This window comes from Diabrotica undecimpunctata, chromosome 4, assembly GCF_040954645.1.
Source record: "Diabrotica undecimpunctata isolate CICGRU chromosome 4, icDiaUnde3, whole genome shotgun sequence".
In the NCBI taxonomy this organism is placed as follows: Eukaryota; Metazoa; Arthropoda; class Insecta; order Coleoptera; family Chrysomelidae; genus Diabrotica; species Diabrotica undecimpunctata.
The window spans coordinates 28,782,564-28,806,060 of record NC_092806.1 but is presented as its reverse complement, the minus strand read 5'-3'; the positions used below and the strand labels follow the sequence as shown (position 1 = coordinate 28,806,060).

At 31.5% G+C, this 23,497-nt stretch overlaps 1 protein-coding gene across 6 annotated transcripts in view; it reads right to left on the bottom strand.

Moving 5' to 3' along the window:
* Positions 1 to 23,497, bottom strand: part of trio (trio Rho guanine nucleotide exchange factor) — a 668,772-nt gene that overhangs the window by 643,083 nt on the left and 2,192 nt on the right. For all 6 annotated transcript variants that reach the window (XM_072529242.1, XM_072529243.1, XM_072529237.1 and 3 more), the window contains exon 2: positions 18,105 to 18,290. In XM_072529242.1, coding sequence (XP_072385343.1) covers positions 18,105 to 18,283 — 179 coding nt within the window. In that variant the 5' untranslated portion in view covers positions 18,284 to 18,290. The remainder of the gene's footprint in view (positions 1 to 18,104; positions 18,291 to 23,497) is intronic.

The following is a 23,497-nucleotide window of genomic DNA, read 5'->3' as shown; positions in this document are numbered from 1 at the left end:
ACATGGTTTGATAATCCAATGAAACGTCAAGATATAACAGGGGAACTTTTCAAATCTTGGTTTAAAAATAATGTGAATATTGCGTATATAACAGAATTTAGCAGAATAATTTCCTCATGAGTAAAATATCGCATAAGAGTGCAATTATCTAAAAATTACAGCAGTAACTATCCTCTAGGTGATCCTGTAAGAATCCTGCCTTTTTGTGAGTCTCTACGATTTCTACCAACATCTGATAAGCCTAATATAGGAGGAAAAGTTTGATAGTGTGAAAGAACAACATACTTGTAGAGAAAAAAGACAAGCATTTATGTTTTCCGATGTATAATACGTCGCCCTCTATAAAACGAATTGTTGTTATATAAAAAAAAAATAGTTTACACTATAGTGACTAATAATTAAGGGTTCAATACAACGGAAAAAACGGTTGAAATCGTAAAACGGTGTTGTGGTAAAAAGCCATTATACACATGATTCCACCTTATTTGCCTTTCAGCTAGCTAATTACGACCAATTATTTTGTTGTCCAATGTTAATAAATGCACCATTTAATGTTCAGAATTACGTGATTACCGTTTCCCAAAAGTGAAGTTATTGAACTCGGTCTATTTTAACGATTGTGGGAGTTACGCGAAAATAATGAACTTGAAGTGTTCCCGCTACTTCCGAAAATATGGATTTTTATATAAATAAATACACACACCAATGACCTTGTTCGAGAAAATAAAATAAATTTAAATATTCCGTATCAACACGGAAGAATCAATTAAATCAACTGAATGTGTTGTTACGAAAATAGTTTTTCCACATTTCGTCATTGGCTCGGGGTGTTATTTATTGTTGTAGGTCGAGTGGATGCGCTTCTTCAATTAATTGCGAAGGTTGATGCTTGCATAGGAGTAAAAAAATAACCATTATTTTAGAATATCTAGTGTTTCAATTAAGTGATGTAAAGGCGTTGAAACAAATCAAATTACAAATGTCAACGTCTTTTTCACAAAATAGTCTTATTCCTAATAATCAACTGAATAAAAAAAATTATCCAAAAAGGGCGTCAGACAAAAAATTCGATTTTCTTCAAACCATCTTCAATAAGTTTGGTAGCTTGTTTATTCGACTATATTTCTATTTTTGGGATTACTTTTTTATTTCTTCCGTTCCGACTCTTCTAAATTTTCAATTTCTATTTTATTGTTCCGATTTTTATTCAATATCGTAAGAATTTCTTTTCTACAATCTCCAATAACCTTTTGTGATTTATATACACTTGAGTGCAAAATAATCGACTCAAGAGCGATATTTGAGATTACACCTTCTGTTTCAATATAAGAAGTATGAAAACAAAAAAATGTAATGTGCAAACAATAACTTTATTATTGAACATACAAAAACTGTTGCACTATTGCATTATTTGGAAGACGCATTATAAAAACAATATGCAACACAAACAGAATTTCTTAATTATTCATCATTGGAACTAACGCAAGAAAGCCGTTATGAACAGAGAAATTATCAATTACAACATGAATTTCTTAATTATTTAGTATTTGATATCACCACCCCTACTCCTAATTACACTTTCCAATCGATTTCGCATGGATCGGATGACTTCTCTAATAAATTCTTGAGGCATTGCTTTCCATTCATCATTATGCGCAGCTCTTAATTCTATTATGCTCCTTGGTGCATGATTTCTGTCCCGGACCCTTCGTTTAAGCTCATCCCAAAAATGCTCTATTGGATTTATGTCCGGGCTTAACGCAAGCCAATTTATTGTAGGTATACCGATCTCAGATATATGGGTGGTGGTGACTCGTGCGATATGGCATCGTGCATTAAAATAAAGGCATCTCCAATTAATCCCGCGTATGAAACCACATGTTCCTCTAAAATGTCTCTGATGTTACGATCCGTCGTTAAATCTCCTCTACGTCATCCACCAAGCACGAAAATCAACTCGATTTTTCAATCCATAGAACTACCTGTCCAAAACATACAAGAACCGCCTTCATGACACAATTTCTCGTATACAAAATTGAGCAAATCGCTCTCCTGGCCTTCCATAGACTCGACGCCTCTTGTCGTTGCCATGTACGCAGATCCTACTTTCATCGGAGAATAATAGCTGACTCCATTGATAGTCGTCCCAATCCAGATGTTTGCGAGCAAATTGTAATCGTCTTTGCTTCTGGGCTGCAGTTAGCTTGGGACCCGTAGCTGCCCTTTTTGGTGTCAGGTTGGCTGCCTTTAGTCTCCTTTTGATTGTCCAAACGCTGATCACCACACCTCGGACCTCTTTAAGCTGTTCTTTGTCAAATGTCGATTTCTCAAGGATTTCGATACAAGAAAGCGATCATCTCTCTCCGTTGTTATTCGTTTAATGCCTCCTCGTTGTCGACGGATATAATCAACAGTATCTTGGTATTGACGATTCACTAGGGATACAGCAGATTGGCTTAAATTTAGTCGATTTGCCACGGCCCTCTGGCTCAGGCCTTCTCTCAATAGTGCTACTGTTTGAGTTGAGTTGACGGATGTGGTATCCATTTCTAATGCAGTTGCGAACTTAAGTGACTGATGTATTAGTGGCTTGCTATGGAAAATAATGTGTACGATGTTAACCGAACGCGTTAAGTCGGTGCGTGTCGATTTCAATGAGTCAAATTCTGACCCCCTTCTCTACGTGTTGCATTATTTATTTGTAACGCGTCATCCAATTCACCAAAAAAAAAAATTTTTTTAAAACTCCATAATAAGATTAACGATTGTACACTAAATATTTTTAAATTTACACTTCTTAGATTGAAACAGGAGACGTGCTTTCCCAAAATAATTTTGAGTCGATTATTTTGCACTTAAGTGTATATTAGTCCCAGTTTTTTCTTTTCTGTTTCTCTATTTGCCTTATTTAGTTGTTTTCGTACTTCAACTTTCGATCTTCATGGATTACATTATTTGATTTCTATAACATATTCCTGCCTTCAGTTGTCAAGTCAAGTTAGCAAAAAAAATAGGCGATCAGGTTCAAAAATTCGCTAAAAATTGTTCGTAACTTCTTCTATATATATATATATATATATATATATATATATATATATATATATATATATATATATATATATATATATATATATATATATATATATACAGGGTGTCCCAGACTAATTTACCCACGCTATATCTCTTAAACAAATAGAGATTTTCGAATGGGACAAAAAGTGATCTATTCTACTTGTAATACACTTTAATATGACTTAAAAAAAATCATCCCCTAAATATTCATCCATTAGTTACAACCCCTAACTTTAATTTTTTTTAGCACCCTGTATATTTTTTTATAATTTTGGATGTGGTCTTCTATCATCTATTCAACAGATTTATTAAAAATAAAATCGGTTTGTAATCAATCAAGAAATCAATTTATTTTTTATTTTTGTTAAGTGTCCCAGACTAATTTATCCAGGCTATATTTATTAACAAAATAGAGATTTTTTAAAGGGACAAAAACTGGTCTATTCCATTTGTAATACACTTTAATATGGCGAAAAAAACATCATCCCTTAAATATTCATCTCTTAGTTACAACCCCTAACTTAAATTTTTTAATGGCACCCTGTACATTTTTTATAGTTTTGGATGTGGTCTTCTATCGTCTATTCATTCGATTTTTTAAAAATAAAATGGGTTTGTAAGGTATCAAGAAAATATTAGTTTATTTTTTATTTTTGTTAAATTAATCAAGATAGCCTTAAAAAATAGAATAGAAAAGAAATATTATGCTTTATTATCACTGAAAATTTTACTATTTTAACTACGTAGTATAACTTCTTACGTGCGTACGAAGTACACACTCTTTTTATTTAAACATTATTTTTAATTTTTCAAAATTTGGTCTTTGTAGGAGCATACGTTATCTTCCAGTGTGCAAAATTAAGTGTGCAAAAATTTACAAAAAAGTCTCTTATAATAAAGTCACAATATTTAAAAAACTTTTGGGGTTATTTTACGTCTTGGATATTAAGCTTAATTCAGGTTGCCATGATTTGATCTGTCAAATCAACAATTATTATTTTTGACGTTTGGTATTAGACCAGTAATAATTATATTTGTTGTAATTGTGTATCTATAACATTTCAATATGCCTTATTTATTTTCGCCTGACGAGTACGTTGATATGATTTTGATTTATGGAGAATGCCTAAAAAATAGGAGAATTTCCCGACAATTATATCAAGAAAGATTTCCAAATCGAAACATTCCAAGCGAAAAAACCTTTAAGAATTTGGAACGCTCACTTAGACAGGGACATTTTCCTAATAATAAGAGAGGTACAATTGAACACAGTAAGATGTAACCAAAACCTTATTAATGTACTAGCATATATTAATTTTAATCCCAAGGTGTATGTTAGAACCCTCGCCAGTGAATGTGGCATTCCAAAAAGTTCTGTGCATAGAATTCTCAAAGATTTTAAGTACCATCCTTTTAAAGTGCACCTAGTTCAAGGATTACAGCCTGGTGATGACCAAAGACGTCTTGAGTTTATTGCAAAAATGATGTTAAAAATCAGTGATGATCCACTTTTTTATCAAAAATATTGTGGAGTGATGAGGCTAGATTTCACAATAATGGTGTTGTCAACCGTCACAATTCCAATTATTGGTCTCCCGTGAACCCACATTGGATGATGGAAACAAGATTTCAGAATATTTGGGGTATAAATGTGTGGTGCGGTTTATTTAATGACCGTGTTATAGGTCCTTACTTTTTTAACGGCGCTCTAACAGGTATTCGATATTTAGACTTTTTAGAAAACATTCTACCCGATTTGCTAGAAGATATTCCTCTTCATGAGCGTCAAGAAATGTGGTGGCAACAAGACGGAGCTCCTCCACATAATGCAAGAATCGTTAGCGACCACCTACAAAACCGTTTTGATAACCACTGGATAGCAAACAACTCTCCAGAAATTATGTGGGCCGCACGTTCATGTGATTTGTCACCTCTTGACTCTTTCTTTTGGGAAGCGATAAAAGATATTGTTTATCAATCAAAACCGAAAAATTTAGAGGAATTAAAAGAAAAAATAAGACAAGCATGTCGCCAAATTACTCCCGAAATGATTCGAGCCACATGTACCAGAAATCTTCTGGAACGATTCGAAATATGTGTTGCAGCAGGTAGGTTACAATTCGAACATTTAATGTAAATAATATTAGTTATTAGTTGGTGTTTTGATTTATTTTTCCATGTAATTTTTATTGCATTTATTTTTATTGTTGCTTTAAGTTTTATTGTTCCTAAGGTTGTATTTTATTTGTACGAGTAAGTAGTATGTTCAATTTGCAATTTATTTAAAGTTTGCAATAAATTGTTTTTGTTTTACTTTCATTCTTTTATTTTGTAATATTGACGATTTATCTAATTTCAGTGACAATAAAGCATATTTCTTTTCTATTCTATTTTTTAAGGCTATCTTGATTAATTTAACAAAAATAAAAAATAAACTGATATTTTCTTGATACTTTACAAACCCATTTTATTAAAAAAAAAATCTGTTGAATAGACGATGGAAGACCACATCCAAAACTATAAAAAAATGTACAGGCTGCTATTAAAAAATTTAAGTTAGGGGTTGTAACTAAAGGATGAATATTTAGGGGATGATTTTTTCTTCGCTATATTAAATAGACCAGTTTTTGTCCCTTTAAAAAATCTCTATTTTGTTAATAAATATAGCCTGGATAAATTAGTCTGGGACACTTAACAAAAATAAAAAATAAATTGATTTCTTGAGTGATTACAAACCGATTTTATTTTTAATAAATCTGTTGAATAGACGATAGAAGACCACATCCAAAATTATAAAAAAATATACAGGGTGCTATTAAAAAAATTAAAGTTAGGGGTTGTAACTAAGGGATGAATATTTAGGGGATGATTTTTTTCTACGTCGTATTAAAGTGTATTACAAGTAGAATAGATCACTTTTTGTCCCATTCGAAAATCTCTATTCATTTAAGAGATATAGCGTGGGTAAATTAGTCTGGGACACCCTGTATATATATATATATATATATATATATATATATATATATATATATATATATATATATATATATATATATATATATATATATAAATTACTTTATTCAATTTGAAAAATATTATTGTTCTGAAGCTATTTTCTTGTGGCATTTTAAATTAATTACTATTTAAATGGGAATAAGCCACAATTAAAGGTTAAAATACGTTTATTGACGTTTCAATATTCCCATTTAAATAGTAATTAATTGAAAAATATAGATTTAAGTTTTAAAAATATAGAAAACATAGTACGAAGTTTGGCGCTAGTCTACAGTACCGACTACTGTACGTTTTTTTATGTGGTGTTCATGTGGTATCCTATCGTTTTTGCCATGTACATTTCGTGTATGATCATCCAGAAACAACATTTTTGCTCCATTCAGTATAACTTTGGACTAATTGTACTCGAATATGACTCATGATATCCGCTGCAAAAAACTGCTGGGAAAATTTTAACATACCTTAAATTGTTTCTGTATCTCTAGATATAGACTGAACACATAAAACATCCGCAAATATTTATTCAATCGTTTATTTAAACGTAGCTTATCTGGATTAATGTTGGTAAAAATCATAGTGATTTGTACTAAATTTATGAATAAAACGCAAAATAGTTACAGTTAACATAAAAATGAATTAAAGATGAAATTATCAAAAATATTCATTTTCAACTAATTTATGTAACACACCAATTTGTACAAATAACTATTAATATTTTTGACATGTTGTGTTGCTTTGGGTTAAAACTACAAAGGACCGCGGCACTTTTCTTATGTAAAAGTGGTCTAAGTTAAATTGGCTGAAATTTTGCAGAGTGTTGGCTTTGGTAGTGGTGATCAAAAGTTATCAGTGCCCCAAGACCCAGAAATTAATTGTTTTTGAGATACAGAACTTCAAATTGTCGGTTTTTACGCCATTAAGGACAACATATATTTAAATAATATACACGCTGTTAGTAAATAAGGGCGACAAAGTTTATTGGGTGATTCTGCATGAAAAAATAATGACAGTTTGCTATATAAATGTATTCCGAAAAATGCTTCGATTTCCGAGATACGGGGTGTTGAAATTTGTCTTACAAACTAACAATTTATTTATTGCCCTGGAACTGGTTGAGATGTGCAAATGAAATGGTGGATTGTAAGAGGTAGTTATTGCCATTTTTTAACATACAATTAATAATTTATATTCATCATTGGCGCGCATGCTGGTAATGGTCTCAATTTTTTTAAGAAAAAAATGGTACTTAGATATTTCAAACTAAAAAGCATTTTTGAATTCCTTGTTCAATTTGTGACAAGAAATCTATCTCGCCTTTTTTCACATGAGACGCCATTTTTAAGCAAAAAAAATATCGTAACGCGTATATGTAATTTATCGTCTAGTGGGCAAGCGTCAGCCCATGGTGTCAACCTTTATCAGTTATTTGATTTAGGTACTCTCAACAATTTATCTAATGTTCAATATGAAAGGCCAAAACGTTAATAATTAATTAATTTTTCTTTTATCTAAAATAATGGAAAATTTTACAAATTCAGACATGCATTTTGTCTAAGGTCGAATTAACGGAAATTGTAGACAAGTTCGATGATTGGATGCTGAGTTGTATATAGGACGTAGGGTATCCCTACTCGGATACGTATTCACCAACAATTGCACCAAAATCGTACATTACGAGAAACAACAACTTAAATTACATTTAAGAAACAAACTGCTGCCTGCAGGAGACCTCGGGAAGAACAAACTGTGCAACTAGAAGAGGCAGTTCTCGAGGTAACTGCGGAGTCACATGAAGCAAGTTTTCGAAAAATTGAACCTATTGAATGTAAGCAACTTCACTGTACTTAACAATTCTTAAAGAATATCAACTGTAACCGTTTCATATCCAACGTGTGCAAGCTTTATTACCTAGAGACTTTTTCCGCGACTATTTTTTGCCAATGGATTCTTCATTAAATCGCTCATATTCCAAAATGTTTAATGCCTACTGCGGCTACTACGATATTGTATACCAAATTTCCATAATAATCACTTATGGGCTGAGGAAAGTCCACATCGAATCTTTGAAGCTCATTTTCAACTGTTTTCTGTAAATATGTGGCTTGGGGTAATTAATAATCACTCAATCGGTTCATAGTTCCTCCCATAAAGACTAGCAGGTGAATCTTAACTTCGTTTCCTACAGAAAGAGTTACTTATTCTTTTTAAAAAAAAACTCCTCTACAGCTGGGGACAACACTTACAGTTCATACATGCTCCTACCCATTTCAACATTAATGTAGATCATCACTTAAATACAGTACATCCAAACCGTTGGATAGGTAGGGGATGTATGAAACATTGGCCTGTTCAATCGCCGGATTTAAATCCACTAGATTTAAATGTATTAAAGAAATGACATATAAGCGTTAAGACGTTTTATTGTTTTTGTATAAAAACAGCGCCTCATATAAAAAAAAAACAAAAGAGATTTTTTGTCACAAATTGAACGAGAAATTCTAAAAATGTCCATGAGCATTACCCGTATGCGCGCCAATGATGAATATAAATAATTCTTAATTATACGTCAATAAATGAGCAATAACTACCTTGTAAAATCCATCAAATTTCATTTGGATATTTGAACCGGTTTCAGAGTAATAAATAATTCGTCGGTTTGTAAGAAAAATTTCAACACCCCATCTCTGAAATATTTCATTCCCTTTGTATTTGCAGACATACATTTATATAAAGTTATATATGGTTGAATTCTTGAATAAATGAACTTTAATCAAATAAAGCAAGATATCAAGCAGTTTTTTCTTAAATCTTGCCAAAGTACTGCCGCTCCTAGAGCATCGTCAGGGGCATTTCGTCAAAATTATTGGCTATACAACAATTTGGTGAATGTCATAAACATTAAATAATATATTTACACAACACTAGACAAAGGACAAACAGTTTAAATTTTTTTTAATTTGAAGAAGCTACATAGTAGATGTAGTGTAGTGTAGTGACCCACTTTTGTATATTATTCAACATTTACCACATTTACTAACACCCTGTATATTGTTCAAAAGCCCTAAAAAACCGATACTTTAAATCTCTGTAACTTAGAAACAATTGATTTCTGGGTCTTGGGGCAATGAAAACTTTTTATCAGCATGGCCAAAGCTACCTCCCGCAAAGTTTCAGCCAATTGAACTGAGACCACTTTTAAATAAGTGCCGGGGTCCTTTTGTCTCCTTTTGTCAATGTGTAGAAATCATGTCATTTTATCTCTTTTCGGTCTAATAAAGTTCACATACGCAGCTTCCAGAGAAAATGGTCGGAATTTGCTGTGGGACAGTTTTCGGGGCGTCAATGTTGCGTGTGAATTTGGTTATTTTTACTAGAGATTTCTAAGCTGGCTGTAGGTTTAGGATGTCATTTTTATTATTTAGGCTTTCTTATGATTCTATTTATAAATATTTCTCACATGTTGATAATGTCCGTTGCATTGCTTGTATATCCAATTGTTACATTGTGTTTACCTAAAACTCGTTCAATTATACATGTGGTTCCTTTGATGTAAGGCACTTAAGATGGATCACTTCTTCATGTCTTATTCTGCCAATGTTAAGCTGTTTGTCAGTGGCTGACATTAAGTCAAAGTCAGTGCATCGTTGATTCAAGTCCGTGTAAACCAATATAAGTTTAATTTTTGTACTTAGTTACAATCGCATTTATCCTCTTCTGTATAACCCCATCTTTTTAAGTTTGACTCAAATCGTGACGTGGCGATTCTATTAAGTGAGCCGTATGTGGTGTACTGTAATTGACAACCTGTTTCCTTTGGATCTATGGAATTAGCAGGCAAACTTTCTCTCCAAAGCTGTAAACGATGTCGTTCAGCAGTTGTTTCAATTGGAGCCATACTACTCATGACACTTCTACGAGATTTTAATCTGGATAAATGCGTTTGCTGACGAAATATGGGATGGCGTAGGCACAATCTTCATTCTTTTTTTTTTCGATTATTTTCTCTCTCTCTCTACCTCTCTCTCTCTCTCTCTCTCTCTCTCTCTCTCTCTCTCTCTCTCTCTCTCTCTCTCTCTCTCTCTCTCTCTCTCTCTCTCTCTCTCTCTCTTTCCTTCTGATTTTGGGAGGAGCAACTCTACAGCTGGGACAACACTTACAGTTCATACATGCACCTGCCCATTTCAACATTAATGTAGATAATCACTTAAATACAGTACATCCAAACCGTTGGATAGGTAGGGGATGTATGAAACATTGGCCTGTTCAATCGCTGGATTTAAATCCACTAGATTTTTGCACAATAGTTGTTGATATTGTATTAAATAAATGACATATAAGCGTTAAGACGTTTTATTGTTTTTGTATAAAAACAGCGCCCCATATAAAAAAAACAAACGAGATTTTTTGTCACAAATTGAACGAGAAATTCTAAAAAGTCCATGACCATTACCCATATGCGCGCTAATGACGAATATAAATAATTCTTAATTTATGTCAACAAATGAGCGATAACTACCTTTTAAAATCCATCAAATTTCATTTGCATATTTCAACCGGTTTCAGAGTCATATAAAGTCATATGCACGTCATATAAATTGGGTTTTGTATCTGAAGATGAATACAAGAAACACACAACAAGAAAAGAGCAGGCTCGTGCTGAAAAAGAAAAGCATAAAAACTGAGAAGATTACGTATTTGCAGATAATGTTCAGGCTCTGCTACAACACCAAAATCTAATGTATCATCACTGTATTACAAATCTAAACTTAATGTGCATAATTTTTGTGCATTGGATTTAAAAACTAAGGAAGCATACTGCTTTTTATGAAATGAGACAGGTGGAAAGGTGGAGTTTCCGCTGAAGAATTTGCTTTTGTCATTTCATACTTTCTTATAGATAAAGTTCTACCACAAATCTTGGACACCATAGACAAAAAAGTAGTGATTTACAGCGACAGATGCGCAGCTTAAAATCGAAACGTTACGGCCTCAAATGGTTTGATAAATGTGGAGATGACCAGGAACATCGTTATTGAACAGAAGTACCTTGAAGTAGGTCACACATAGATGGAGGTAGATTCTATGCATGCCTCAATCGAAAAAAAACTTCGAAATAAAATTATTAATGTACCTGCTAAATACATTGGTATTTGCCGAAGTGCTCGCAACATCCAAAACCATACTACGTTGAATATTTAGGACATTGATTCTTTAAGTCGTTTAATAATGTCAAATTTCTTAAATCCATTCGACCTGGAAAAATGAAGGGGAATCTCGAGGTAAATTTTTTTTCTTCACCATTGACAGGTAAGGTAGTAAATATTTTTAATTTTTCTTTTTAAGGTTAATGAAATCAGAGTCCTAAAATATACGTACTTTATAAAGTAAATTTTGAAGAAGAATGAAAGGTACTTCCCCAAAGGCGTGAAAAAATGACTAATCCAAAGGAGTTTGCTCAGCTGCCGAACTTCCTTTCTGATAGATTGCCATTAACCATCAGAAAGTTCCAGGATCTTCAAGATCTAAAAACCTCCATCCCAACTGATTATCACTGCTACTACAATAATCTACCTCATAAATAAACATTTTTTTTTAACAAAATCTTTTTTTTTAACAAGTTTTTTATACTGTAATATTTTATTTTTTCTTGTTACTTTTAAATTTTAGTTCTTTATATTAATTTGTTTTAAAAGATGTTCAAATAAACAGGCTAACTCCTTTTTTCTATTTCTTACTGAATATGTAAAAAAGCCAACTGCTTTTATGGTGCAAAAAAAAGTTTTAGGTCAAACAAAGTTATTTTTGATTAATTATTATTAACACCAAGCATTAAAATTAAGAATTAAGATTTAGTAATTAACCGTAAGTATAATTATTCATGAACTGAAAGGTTTTATGTTCATACTGAAAAATTTGTCTAAATGGTGTTGGCTTTTTTGCAGATTAAGCCATCGATTTGCAGACATACATTTATATATGGTTAAATTCTCGAATAAATGAACTTTAATCAAATAAAGGCAGATATCGAGCACAGTTTTTTCTTAAATCTTGCCCAAGTACTGCCGCTCCTAGAGCATCGTCAGGGGCATTTCGTCAAAATTATTGGCTATACAATAATTTGGTGAATGTCATAAACATTAAATTACAATTACACAACACTAGACAAAGAACAAACAGTTTAAATTTTTTTTTTAATTTGAAGAAGCTACATAGTAGATGTAGTGTAGAGTAGTGACCCACTTTTGTATATTATTCAACATTTACCACATTTACTAACACCCTGTATATTATTCAAAAGCCCTAAAAACCGATACTTTAAATCTCTGTAACTTAGAAACAATTGATTTCTGGGTCTTGGGGAAATGAAAACTTTTTATCAGCATGACCAAAGCTACCTCCCGCAAAGTTTCAGCCAATTGAACTGAGACCACTTTTAAATAAGTGCCGGGGTCCTTTTGTCTCCTTTTGTCAATGTGTAGAAATCATGTCATTTTATCTCTTTTCGGTCTAATAAAGTTCACATACGCAGCTTCCAGAGAAAATGGTCGGAATTTGCTTTGGGACAGTTTTTGGGGCGTCAATGTTGCGTGCGAATTTCGTTATTTTTACTAGAGATTTCTAAGCTGTCTGTAGGTTTAGGATGTCATTTCTATTATTTAGGCTTTCTTATGATTTTATTTATAAATATTTCTCACATGTTGATAATGTCCGTTGCATTTCTTGTATATCCAATTGTTACATTGTGTTTACCTAAAACTCGTTCAATTATACATGTGGTTCCTTTGTTGTAAGGTACTTAAGACGGATCACTTCTTTATGTCTTATTCTACCAATGTTAAGCTGTTTATCAGTGACTGACATTAAGTCAAAGTTAGTGCATCGTTGATTCAAGTCCGTGCAAACCAATATACCGTTAAGTAAGTTAAGGATTTTGTGCTTAGCTACAATCGCATTTATCCTCTTCTGTATAACCCCATCTTTTAAGTTTGAGTTACATCGTGACGTGCCGATTCTATTAAGTGAGCCGTATGTGGTGTAGGGTAATTGACAACCTGTTTCCTTTGGATCTATGGAATTAGCAGGCAAAGTTGGTGCCATACTACTCATGACACTTCTACGAGATTTTAATCTGGATAAATGCGTTTGCTGACCAAATATGGGATGGCGTAGGCACAATCTTCATTCTTTTTTTCGATTATTTTCTCTCTCTCTCTCTCTCTCTCTCTTTCCTGATGTTGGGAGGAGCAACTCCTATTACAGGGATTATTTTGTAAACTGGGGCTCACATTCGTTACACACTTGACCGAGCTCCCCAACTTGTTCCGGTTAATTTACAAAATATATTATTTCTTGAGAAAATGTTTGCTTTGGTGTAAGAGTACGATCAAGTTTTCTAATAGTTCTCCTCGCCACGTTATATTCAACTTTCTCATAACAGGCTGGTTGTTCAGATTATAAACGCATGCTTGAGTTTTTTAAGGTTTGGTCTTAGCAATTTGTGTTGTAGTATTCTGTTAGTTCAGAAGTATTAAGTTCAACTCGAGAATAGACATAGATCCATATCATGCGCATTTAGTTTAAAACAAAATATGTTCTGGATTCGAAACAAGCGCGGTAAATGGATTAAATTGTGAATTGTACAGGAAGTCCAAATAATCCTGATGTTATAATTTGCAAAAAATCCGAAAAATAGTTACCCTGTTGTTTAATTTAGCGACTTTTACTGCTTTCTCCAAGACATGTTAAGAAGTAGATACGTCAACGCATTTCCCCGTCATAGTCCGATATGTATTGGAAACGTTTGAGAACGTTTTTCCTGTACTTGTTTTAAATATAATTTCATACATTGTAGTATTAGTTTGTCGGTTGTTAAAGGTGTGGAAGGTGTTCACATTAAATTCGGTTTGTTTAAGTTACGAAATCCAAAATTGAAAAAAAAAAGATATACTTCAGATAAGAGCATCATTATATTTATAAGAAAATTTAAATTTGCTAAATGGTTTCCCAAAATAATGAACTTTTGAAAGTCAAAAAAGTTAAGAATAAAAATGTCCAATACTCACCCTAAAGGAGCCGGTTTTGACTACAATTAAAAAACCGTATTGACGCCAAACGATTGGGTACATTCCACTAAATAATCATACAGAATGTTAAAAGACAACCGTTTTGATGATATTTAAATTACGCCATTCTTTAAAGATCTGTAGCTCCCTTAGGAAGCATTTTTGGATAAGGTGATTTACGTTAAATCGGCATAAAATGAGTTTCAGATTTTGTAGTTTTTTGAAGTTATATACTTCTATACGCACGGTCGGGGTTGGAAATTTGCATGAGAGTGAATCTGTGAAACCATTACATATGTAAGATAATGAGTAAGAGAGAGACAGAAGATATATTTTCTCTCTCTTATATATATATATATATATATATATATATATATATATATATATATTTAATATTATATATATATATATATATATATATATATATATATATATATTATATATAATATAATATGTATTAATATTATTATTTATGTGATATGTTTTGTATTATTTAAAATTAAACGTTTATAATTATTTTAGGCTTTTGTATTTCAAAATAATCACTGTTTTACCGAGAACTGTCAATTTTGAAATCCGTTAGTGTCATGTCTAATTGGCAAATCCGTTACGTGTTTGGTTCATACGCTGGTGGTTGTGAGTTCGAATCCCAATTATGAATTTCCTTTTTTATTTTTGAAATATTTAAAAACCTCACGTTAATCTTATTAAATATATGTAATATAAGCAAAAAACATAAATTTTAAAATAAAATGAAAATTTACAACATAATCTGAGTTGTTGGTTTTTTTATTTTTATCTTCGTAAAGTAAGTTATGTATATTGGCAGTTTTAAATACTTATGAATATTACATTTTTTATATTTTTATTTTTATATTGTATTATTATATTGAATTATGTTGCAGTGTATTCATTGTATTGTAATTTTTCTACATATTAATAACAAAATAAACAATAAATTTTACTGCATAGTATGTGTATTTTTTTTGCATTCAACTCCTTTTATACATATATAAAAATAAAAATATATATTTTCATTAAAATATTGATACAATCCTTCATTTACTATACTCCTATTACAGGTCAATTTTTTTAGATACAGCAAACGATGCAACATATACCTATATAACTAATTCTTTTTCTCTTTCTGCTCTCTCTTACCTATAGCATTACATATGTAATGATTGTGCAGATTGACTCCTATATAAATTTTTAACGGCGAACGCATGTATAGAAGTATAACTTCTACCGGCAGTCTCACTGGACTGCCACACCCGTTTTTTTTTTGTGGAGGACGTTCATATTGAATAATTGGTTAGTCATTTCTTCATAATGATACAACTCCTGTACATGAAAGACTCGACAAAAAAAAGTATATCAAGAAAAGAACTTGATGGAACAAACAAAAAGAAGATGTGGAGATAATGAAGAAATAAAATATTTAGCAAACGGTGAATGAAAATAAAGGGTATTGAATATGGCATCTAAAGTTCTAATAAGGTGTCTAAATAAATATAAGAAAGAGATGAGAAAAAGAAGAATAATTGAATGCGAGTGGTGCCTTTAGCTATGTCTAATCTTGGTAAAGTTTGCATCAAAGATGGCTTAGAATCGAAAGGGTTTTCTAACGTTAACCTCTTCGTTCTCATTAAGCATTATTTTGGAAGAAATACGGGATTTATAAGAAAAACACATAGCGACATTTGATCCTTTATTTTAAAATCGTATTTGCAGTTGATGTTTCCAATTTGGAAATCTTTTTACAGTAGATTTAAAGCTATGAGATTTTTGATGACAACGTCACTTAAAAAATATTACAAAATAAATTGAAATCAATTAATATTAACATTAAAAATTAATTTTCAGACTATGTTTTACAAATATTATTTGTGTATGATCGAAATTATGACTACAGATTGCTGGATCCATTCGCCTAAACCTATTTTATTGACTTTGCTTACACAATTTTTTTAATAGAATTTTGTAATTTTTTATTGTCTATTTTTCTTTCTCTAATTTTTTTAGTATTTTTATTAATATTTAATTTTGTTTTTTTATTACACGTATTTTTTAATGTTTTAAATAAAAATATATTTTTTAATATTTTAATAGAATATAAGTATTTGACAATTTTAAGACTACATTATAAATATGTTTATATAATGTTTTATATAGGTACACTGAAAATATATATTTTTAAAATTAGTCTTAGACTTAAGTTATACTACGGGTTTTTCTAGATTTTTATTTACATTTTTTTGTATATTTTATATTATATTAACCTATATATTACATTTTGTCACAGAATTTCATCACCCTGAATAAAAAGGCCTCCAAAATTGCTATTAAATCTTCAGAAAATATTGTAAAATGTTTATTTAAATTTTGGTTCCTCTAATTTCAATATTTGAGTCCTACCTATATAGCACACGCTATACTTTCTGTGTTAGAAGCATCTGTGTGTATCGATAAAAATGTTATTCACTATTTCTTTGATCTCTGACATTTATGAGAGGAAAGAACAATTCCTGAAATTAATTGCATTCCGCGTGGTATTGTACCGAACTTGCTTATTTCGACGTAGCCCATATAACGGTTGCATCTCGACACGACGATGATTTGCCTTCGAGAACCTTCCGCTTGTATCGGGATGAAATCGAAGCGCTAATGCAAACGAATAGAGGTAGACTATTACAGAATATTCTAGTACATAATAACTTGTATATATAAGTAGCTCTGATATTAGCTAAGTTAGTTGTTAAGATACTACCGTACTGTAAACTTATAAATATATTTACATAAATTAGAACCGCTCGTTTTATTAAAAAAAAAAAAAAATTACTAAAGACACAGATTAAAATCTGGTCAGCAAGTTATACCGGTTCAAAAGGCTTTGTTCTTTTGAGCCTTCTCTCTAGGTTCGTACTGTCGAGGAGCTGGATAGCCTGGACGTTTACATGATGATGGAGTCATTGTTCATGGCTCCCTGCAAATTTCTTGATTATCTGATTGACGTCTTCCATCTTGAGGTCCCGGTTAAGGTCGTTGTTCCTAACGCACCAAGGCGCATCTACGATGTTCCTCGGCAATTTATTCTGGAATATCTGGATTACTTTGATGTTACTAGGCTTTGCACAGCCCCAGAGTTGGCAGCCATCGGTCCATACTGGTCACAGTATTTGTTTATAGATTAGGAGTTTATTATTTATGGATAGAGAGGAATGTCTTCCCATCAACCAATACATTTTCTTGTAGCGGATGCCTAGTTCTTCTCTTTTCTTCTTCACGTGAGCTTTCCAGCGAAGTTTTGCATCAAGAGTGATCCCCAAGTACTTTGCTGATGTTGCAATAGGCACGTGGACATCATTTATTCTAATTGGAATATTATTAATTCTCTTATTGGTAAAATTTATATGGACTGATTTATTCTCATTCAGCTTAATTTTCGATTTTTTGGTCCATTCATGGATTTTATTTATTGAATTTTGTAGTTTTTCTGTAGCTTCTTCGACGGTGTCACTTACCGCTAAGACAGCAGTGTCATCTGCGAAGGTAGCTATGGTGTTGTCTTCTAGTTCAGGTATCACACGTGTATATTAGGTATAGGACTGGACCCAATTCACTCCCTTGTGGAACACCTGCTTCAATTTAATTTAATAATAAAGTCAATTTCTTATTTTTCTTACTTAATCGTTCAGGTTTTTCTGAGTATTCCTCTTTTTTTAACAGAAACTTAAACATATTTTTTTTATTTTTTTTTTTATCTATAATTTTAAGTCGTTATTCCGCAATGTGTTAAAAATAGGTAAATTGATGCATTGAAAAATTGGAGTTAGATCTATTTTATGAATTTTACCTATTTCGGAAGCACGGAGTATATTTGTTAGACTGTAAAACTATACTTTTCGCTCTATTTCTACTCGTTTTACTAACTGATTTAAACATGCGACTCACCTTGGTATGGACATCAAATACTGCAAAACCTTTCTGTAATCTTCAGGTTTAGCCCGTTCTCGCCGAGGATTAGCAGGAAACGACAAAACCGGCCCTCCTCGGCGATCCCGTCCACCGGTAAGTATCACCAGCCGCTCCTGAAGAAGGGGCATCATTTCCAACGCGCGCTGCCCGTCCATGTCTTAACTGAAAACAAAAAGGCAAATTTATTCGGTTATATTTCTACTATCCCGAAAAGATAATTTTTCGTTGTCAAACCACAAAAAGTAAACTTCATCATTATCGGCATTATCATCCTTTATAGCCGAATAATATACCCAACAATATAAATGGCTTCCCCAACATTAAAAGAACCGTGGTTTCTAAAACTCAAAAGAAACAAAAAAGTGATCCACGCCATCCTATATTTGGCCAAAGAAGGCGTCCAACGAAATTGAACTTTCATGAGTCTCACGTCTTTAATTCTTTGAACGAAGGAAACTTTGCCCGTTGGTGCCCTAGAGCCAAGAAAAGAACTGGCTGCAGATACCAATTATTACCTTACATCGTATGGACATCCCTAAATAGGCTCGGAATTAGCACGTCAGGATAAACGTCAAATTTAAATCAGAGGCATTTAAACAAAGGCAGAAGCATTCAGAGTATAACAGATGTGACTGTGGCGAAATACATAAGCCTGGGCACGTAATGTACGTACTTGAGACAAGAATGCACTCTCCTTGACTTAATAGCAACCAATGAAAAGGCCACCCAAATGGCAAAGTACTGGCAGTATACTGTTACGATAAATAATGACGTGTCATATGACTCAAAACTGTAAACATATTTATTGCTAATATCTTTTCTGTTCTAGTTATTTCGGCGCTCAGTTGAAAGACCTGTTTACCTGAATTATGATGAGTTCTGGGGTCTTCGATGGGAAATCGTGGCAATTCTCGAATAACGGGATTTTATATTTAAAGAGGAATTTTGTTGTAAACAGAACAGTTAGTTTTTGAACATCGCGTCGCGTTTTAAAATTGTTATAAATAGAACCTTTAATAATAAATAAAAACAATAAATTAGATTAATAATAACATAACAATACGATTTAAAGAAGTTATCATGGCACTCAAAATAAGGAAGTAGGTTGCTTCCGTGTTTGCAGTAGATTCTGTCACCTCTTGTGATTTATTTAATTTTTTAGAAAAAGAACAGTTAAATAATATTTAACATCGTTTCACTAAATACAAAAAAAAACATTAAAGAAGTATCGTAAATTAATGTAGATTTAATTTAATCTTTAAAGGAGCTTTATTATATAGTTATTTGTATTTTATGCCTCTTGCTATTATGTTTATTTTATTTTAACAACTTACTTAGTAATATAATACTGCCAAAGTAATAAATGTTTGTTGGCAAACATTTCATTTATGTATGATTTCAGATGTAAAAATAGACATAAAGAGAATATGAATTAGATTAAATACGTATTCTAGAAACTATAATAATAAATACTTGATATGCATAAAAACGAGATGTGTGCCAACAATATAATATATATTATATATTTGGGAAAACGTATTTTGGTAACTTGTTTGTCTACAGTGTCTTGGCAATGTCAGGCGGAATAAACGATTCAATACAACACTCGTTTAAGCACTTAAAAGGCAAATTACAGCGTATAAAAGTAAATTTTTATTGTATAATTAATAAATTATACTTCTTGATATACAATAAATCAAAATAAAATACTCTTCCCACAGTTGATATAAATTCAAGTCAACGTTAAACGTAAAAATAACACCTAGCGTATATTGATCAATGTTGGATTCTAAAAAACTACTTCCTTTATAATCATTGGCTGGACTGAGTAGCCCAATGGTTATTTAATTATATATTGTCGGTCCTTCTTCCTCGCTATAAGCAATTTTGCTTGTTGATTGGCGGATTAATACCTCTATCGAAGGGTGCTCTCCATATTTTACGCTTGCGGCAGACAATTCTTTGTAATTTGATTTGTATCAATTATTTGCATGATTATTCTATTTTTTTCGTTTTTTTTTCAGTTTTTTTCTGTTTAGTATCCACTGGTTTATGCAGTAGATTGTGCAGTATTTATGTAGATGTAACAGTTGCAGAACAGTAGTTGGAAAACATCACCAACAGGCTAAGGAATCAAAATGTAACTAAAGAAGGCCACAAAGATATACTCGTACTGGACTAAAAGAGACAGAAACGTGTGCCCACAAAACTCATTGGTTTGACGATGAATGCAAGAATGTAACAAGAGAAAAAAATGAATCCTATAGAAAAATGCTTACCGGACGAACTTAAACAACTGTAGAGAATTACTTACCAGACAAAGAGGAGAGAAGAAAAGGGGATATATAAAAGAGAAAAACGAAACCACTTAAATAGGGAACTTAAATATAGAGAAAACCTTAACAGATATCGATTATTTCGTCATCAATTTTTTTTTCTTCATTTGGGGCCCCTTGCCACCACTAGTGAGTTGATCTTAGAATTTTGATGTTGATATTTTTATATCGTATATCTTCGCCGCTGATATCTGATATCCGCCTTGTGTCGTCTGCAAAACAAACGACTTTTATTTGTTTTATGTCCAGCTCATATCACTGTCCTGCATTTTTACATTCTTCTACGATTTTCTACATTACCAAATTAAAGAATAGGATCCTAAATTTATCTCCCTGTCGAATTCCGAAGGTGATATCTACTTTCAATCTTAGTTTTGACTTTAATTTTGGTATTGTTTTTTGTGTTAACTTCTTCAGTAATTGTCACCATCCCCAAGACTGGCTTTTTTTTTCTTTTAATAATTTTAACACATTTTCAAGACTAACATGATCAATAATTCTATGTACATTTAATGTTTTAATATTCGCGCCTGTATTTATTTAACAATAATTCAGTAATATATTATTAGCATAGCATAATTCATAATTTCAGGGAACTATCATCAAATTCCATCTGACTCACCCAATTTTGGACATATTTTTTTATTACATTAAAACTTCTTTCAAAACATACCCGTGACACTGACAGTTATGAAATCCATGGCAATATTTTGTTGAGAATAATTATGGAAATACTATTTAAATGGGAATAAGCCACAATTAACGGTTAAAGTACGTTTATTGACGTTTCAATTTCCACTTCGAAAATTACTTTAACATGCCACAAGAAAATAGCTTCAGAACAATAATAATTATGGAATATTCATTCTGTAACTTATTTAATAAACATACATGCAAAACACACGAAAAGCAAGTGTTTCAGAATAAAAACATTCTACAGAGAGTAAGAACTTTTACTTTTAATTATTAAAAATTATTTTCCAAAATTATCACCAAAATTGCCATCAGATATAGGATTCAGTGATATCAGTATATTCAGCCTTTTCAGAACATTTTCCAATAAAATCTGGTCGATTTAGTACAAAAAATCAAAAATTGTAGTATTCCTATGTTTGCTGACAATGTAACACTGTTGAGAAAAATTAAATCCTGGAATGAAGCTGTTCTATTACAGGAAGATCTTGAATTATTTTGGTTTAAATCAAACAAATGTCATAAAATGACATTTTCAGTATGAAATAAATGAAGTATCAGTCTTGGGAATCTGGTTAGGCACCAAACTGTCATTCTCAAGCCACATCAATCAAGTAATGAAAGTACTTTATTTTGGTTTGGTTAGGCCCATTCTAGAGTATTGATAAGTTGTATGTTCCCCATCACTCAACTGTTACATTTAACAGATTGAAAGGGTTCAAAATAAATTTTTAAGGATAGCAGCTTTTAGGAGTGGATACCGCGAGAGAGGAATACAACTATATTTATGTTTCTTGCACAGACATCAATTCTATTATAGATTGTAATTGTTATCATTCGTTAGTCTAAGGGGGTAGGCGGTATTTTTTTGTGTTTTTTTTTTATTTTTTTATTCGATAGTATAACTCTTCAACAGTTCAGATAAAATCATTCAGTTAGAATTTCAGAATGATCGGAGTAAAATTGATTTGAGTTACAGGCATTTACAGTGAGGTCAGTGAACACACACAGAGAAAGTACAGGCAGAGTTCCTCGAAAGCAGGAACAAACAGATGCTCTAGATATTTTAGCAGAAAGCACGTCACTAAAAGGGCCTGTAATAGACGATGCTGTGGGAGTATAAAAAAATAAGGTTTTTTTTAATGCGTTTTTCTTGAAATAACTTTTTTTAAGTCAGTGTTCACTTTATCTCAAAAACTAATTTATCTATCCTTCTCAAATGTTGCACACTTCATTTATAGATAAATTACTAAGTAGCAACGTCGAAATATTGTCCATTTTATTCTTATAATAAATTTCACAACATCAAATTTGTCAAATTTTAACAAAAATCTTTCGAAAATTCTAAATTTGTGTTTTTTTTATTTCTAAAATTTGAAAAAACGATAAAATAAATAATATCTCGACGTTGCAGCCTAGGATTACTCATAATCTAACTAAAAATTTTTGGTTTTTAGTCCATAGATGATCCAGTTGTAAGTTACGATTAATATTGCAAAGTAACATTTTTTTTTTTCATCTTGGAAAATTAGCTGCCATTTTCTTAATTTTTAATATTTTCTATCAAAATTTCAGATAATACGCTTGAAATGTTATATTATAATGTACTAATGTTATAAATAATTAATTATAAACAATTTTTCAAAAAAAACCTTAAAAATATGTTTAAAATATTGAAAATAAACCCTACCTCCTCCCCTTAAATAGTTATGCTATCAATGAACCGACTACAAATAGTCTGCCAAGACAAATAGATATCAACAGCTAAAATATATATAAAAGATATTATAAGTGATCACTTTTACATGTCAATCCTAGTCTACCCTTGGTAGCTGTATTAATCTTTGTTATAATTTTATTCTGAAGTTGTTGGGTATTTTAAAAATGTATTGTTGTTAAGGTATACCTTTGTTAAATGGATTCTGTTTATTCTGAATAAATAAATAAATCGATAAATAAGTAAAGTTTGACAACTGTTTGGACCAATTTTTGACAGACTATGAATTGGATACCTCTAAAAAGATGACGTTTCAACATATGAATTGAGCTTTTGAAGGTGTCCTTCAAAATATTAATAATAGTGTAATTAATATCATAGTGGAGTCTTACATTGCCATGTTATCAATTCCAATTGTAACTTAAACATCATAGCATATAAGATCAAATAATGTAACTTAAATTCAAATTAAAACATTTAACTGGTTTTACCCTAGTACTTAGTGGCTCAAAACATGTAGTACATTTAGATACACTGATTATGGAATATTAATTCCGAAAATGTTCTGTGATGTAGCCTGATTTTTAAATAAAATTTTTGTGATACATGGTATACAGCCAGCT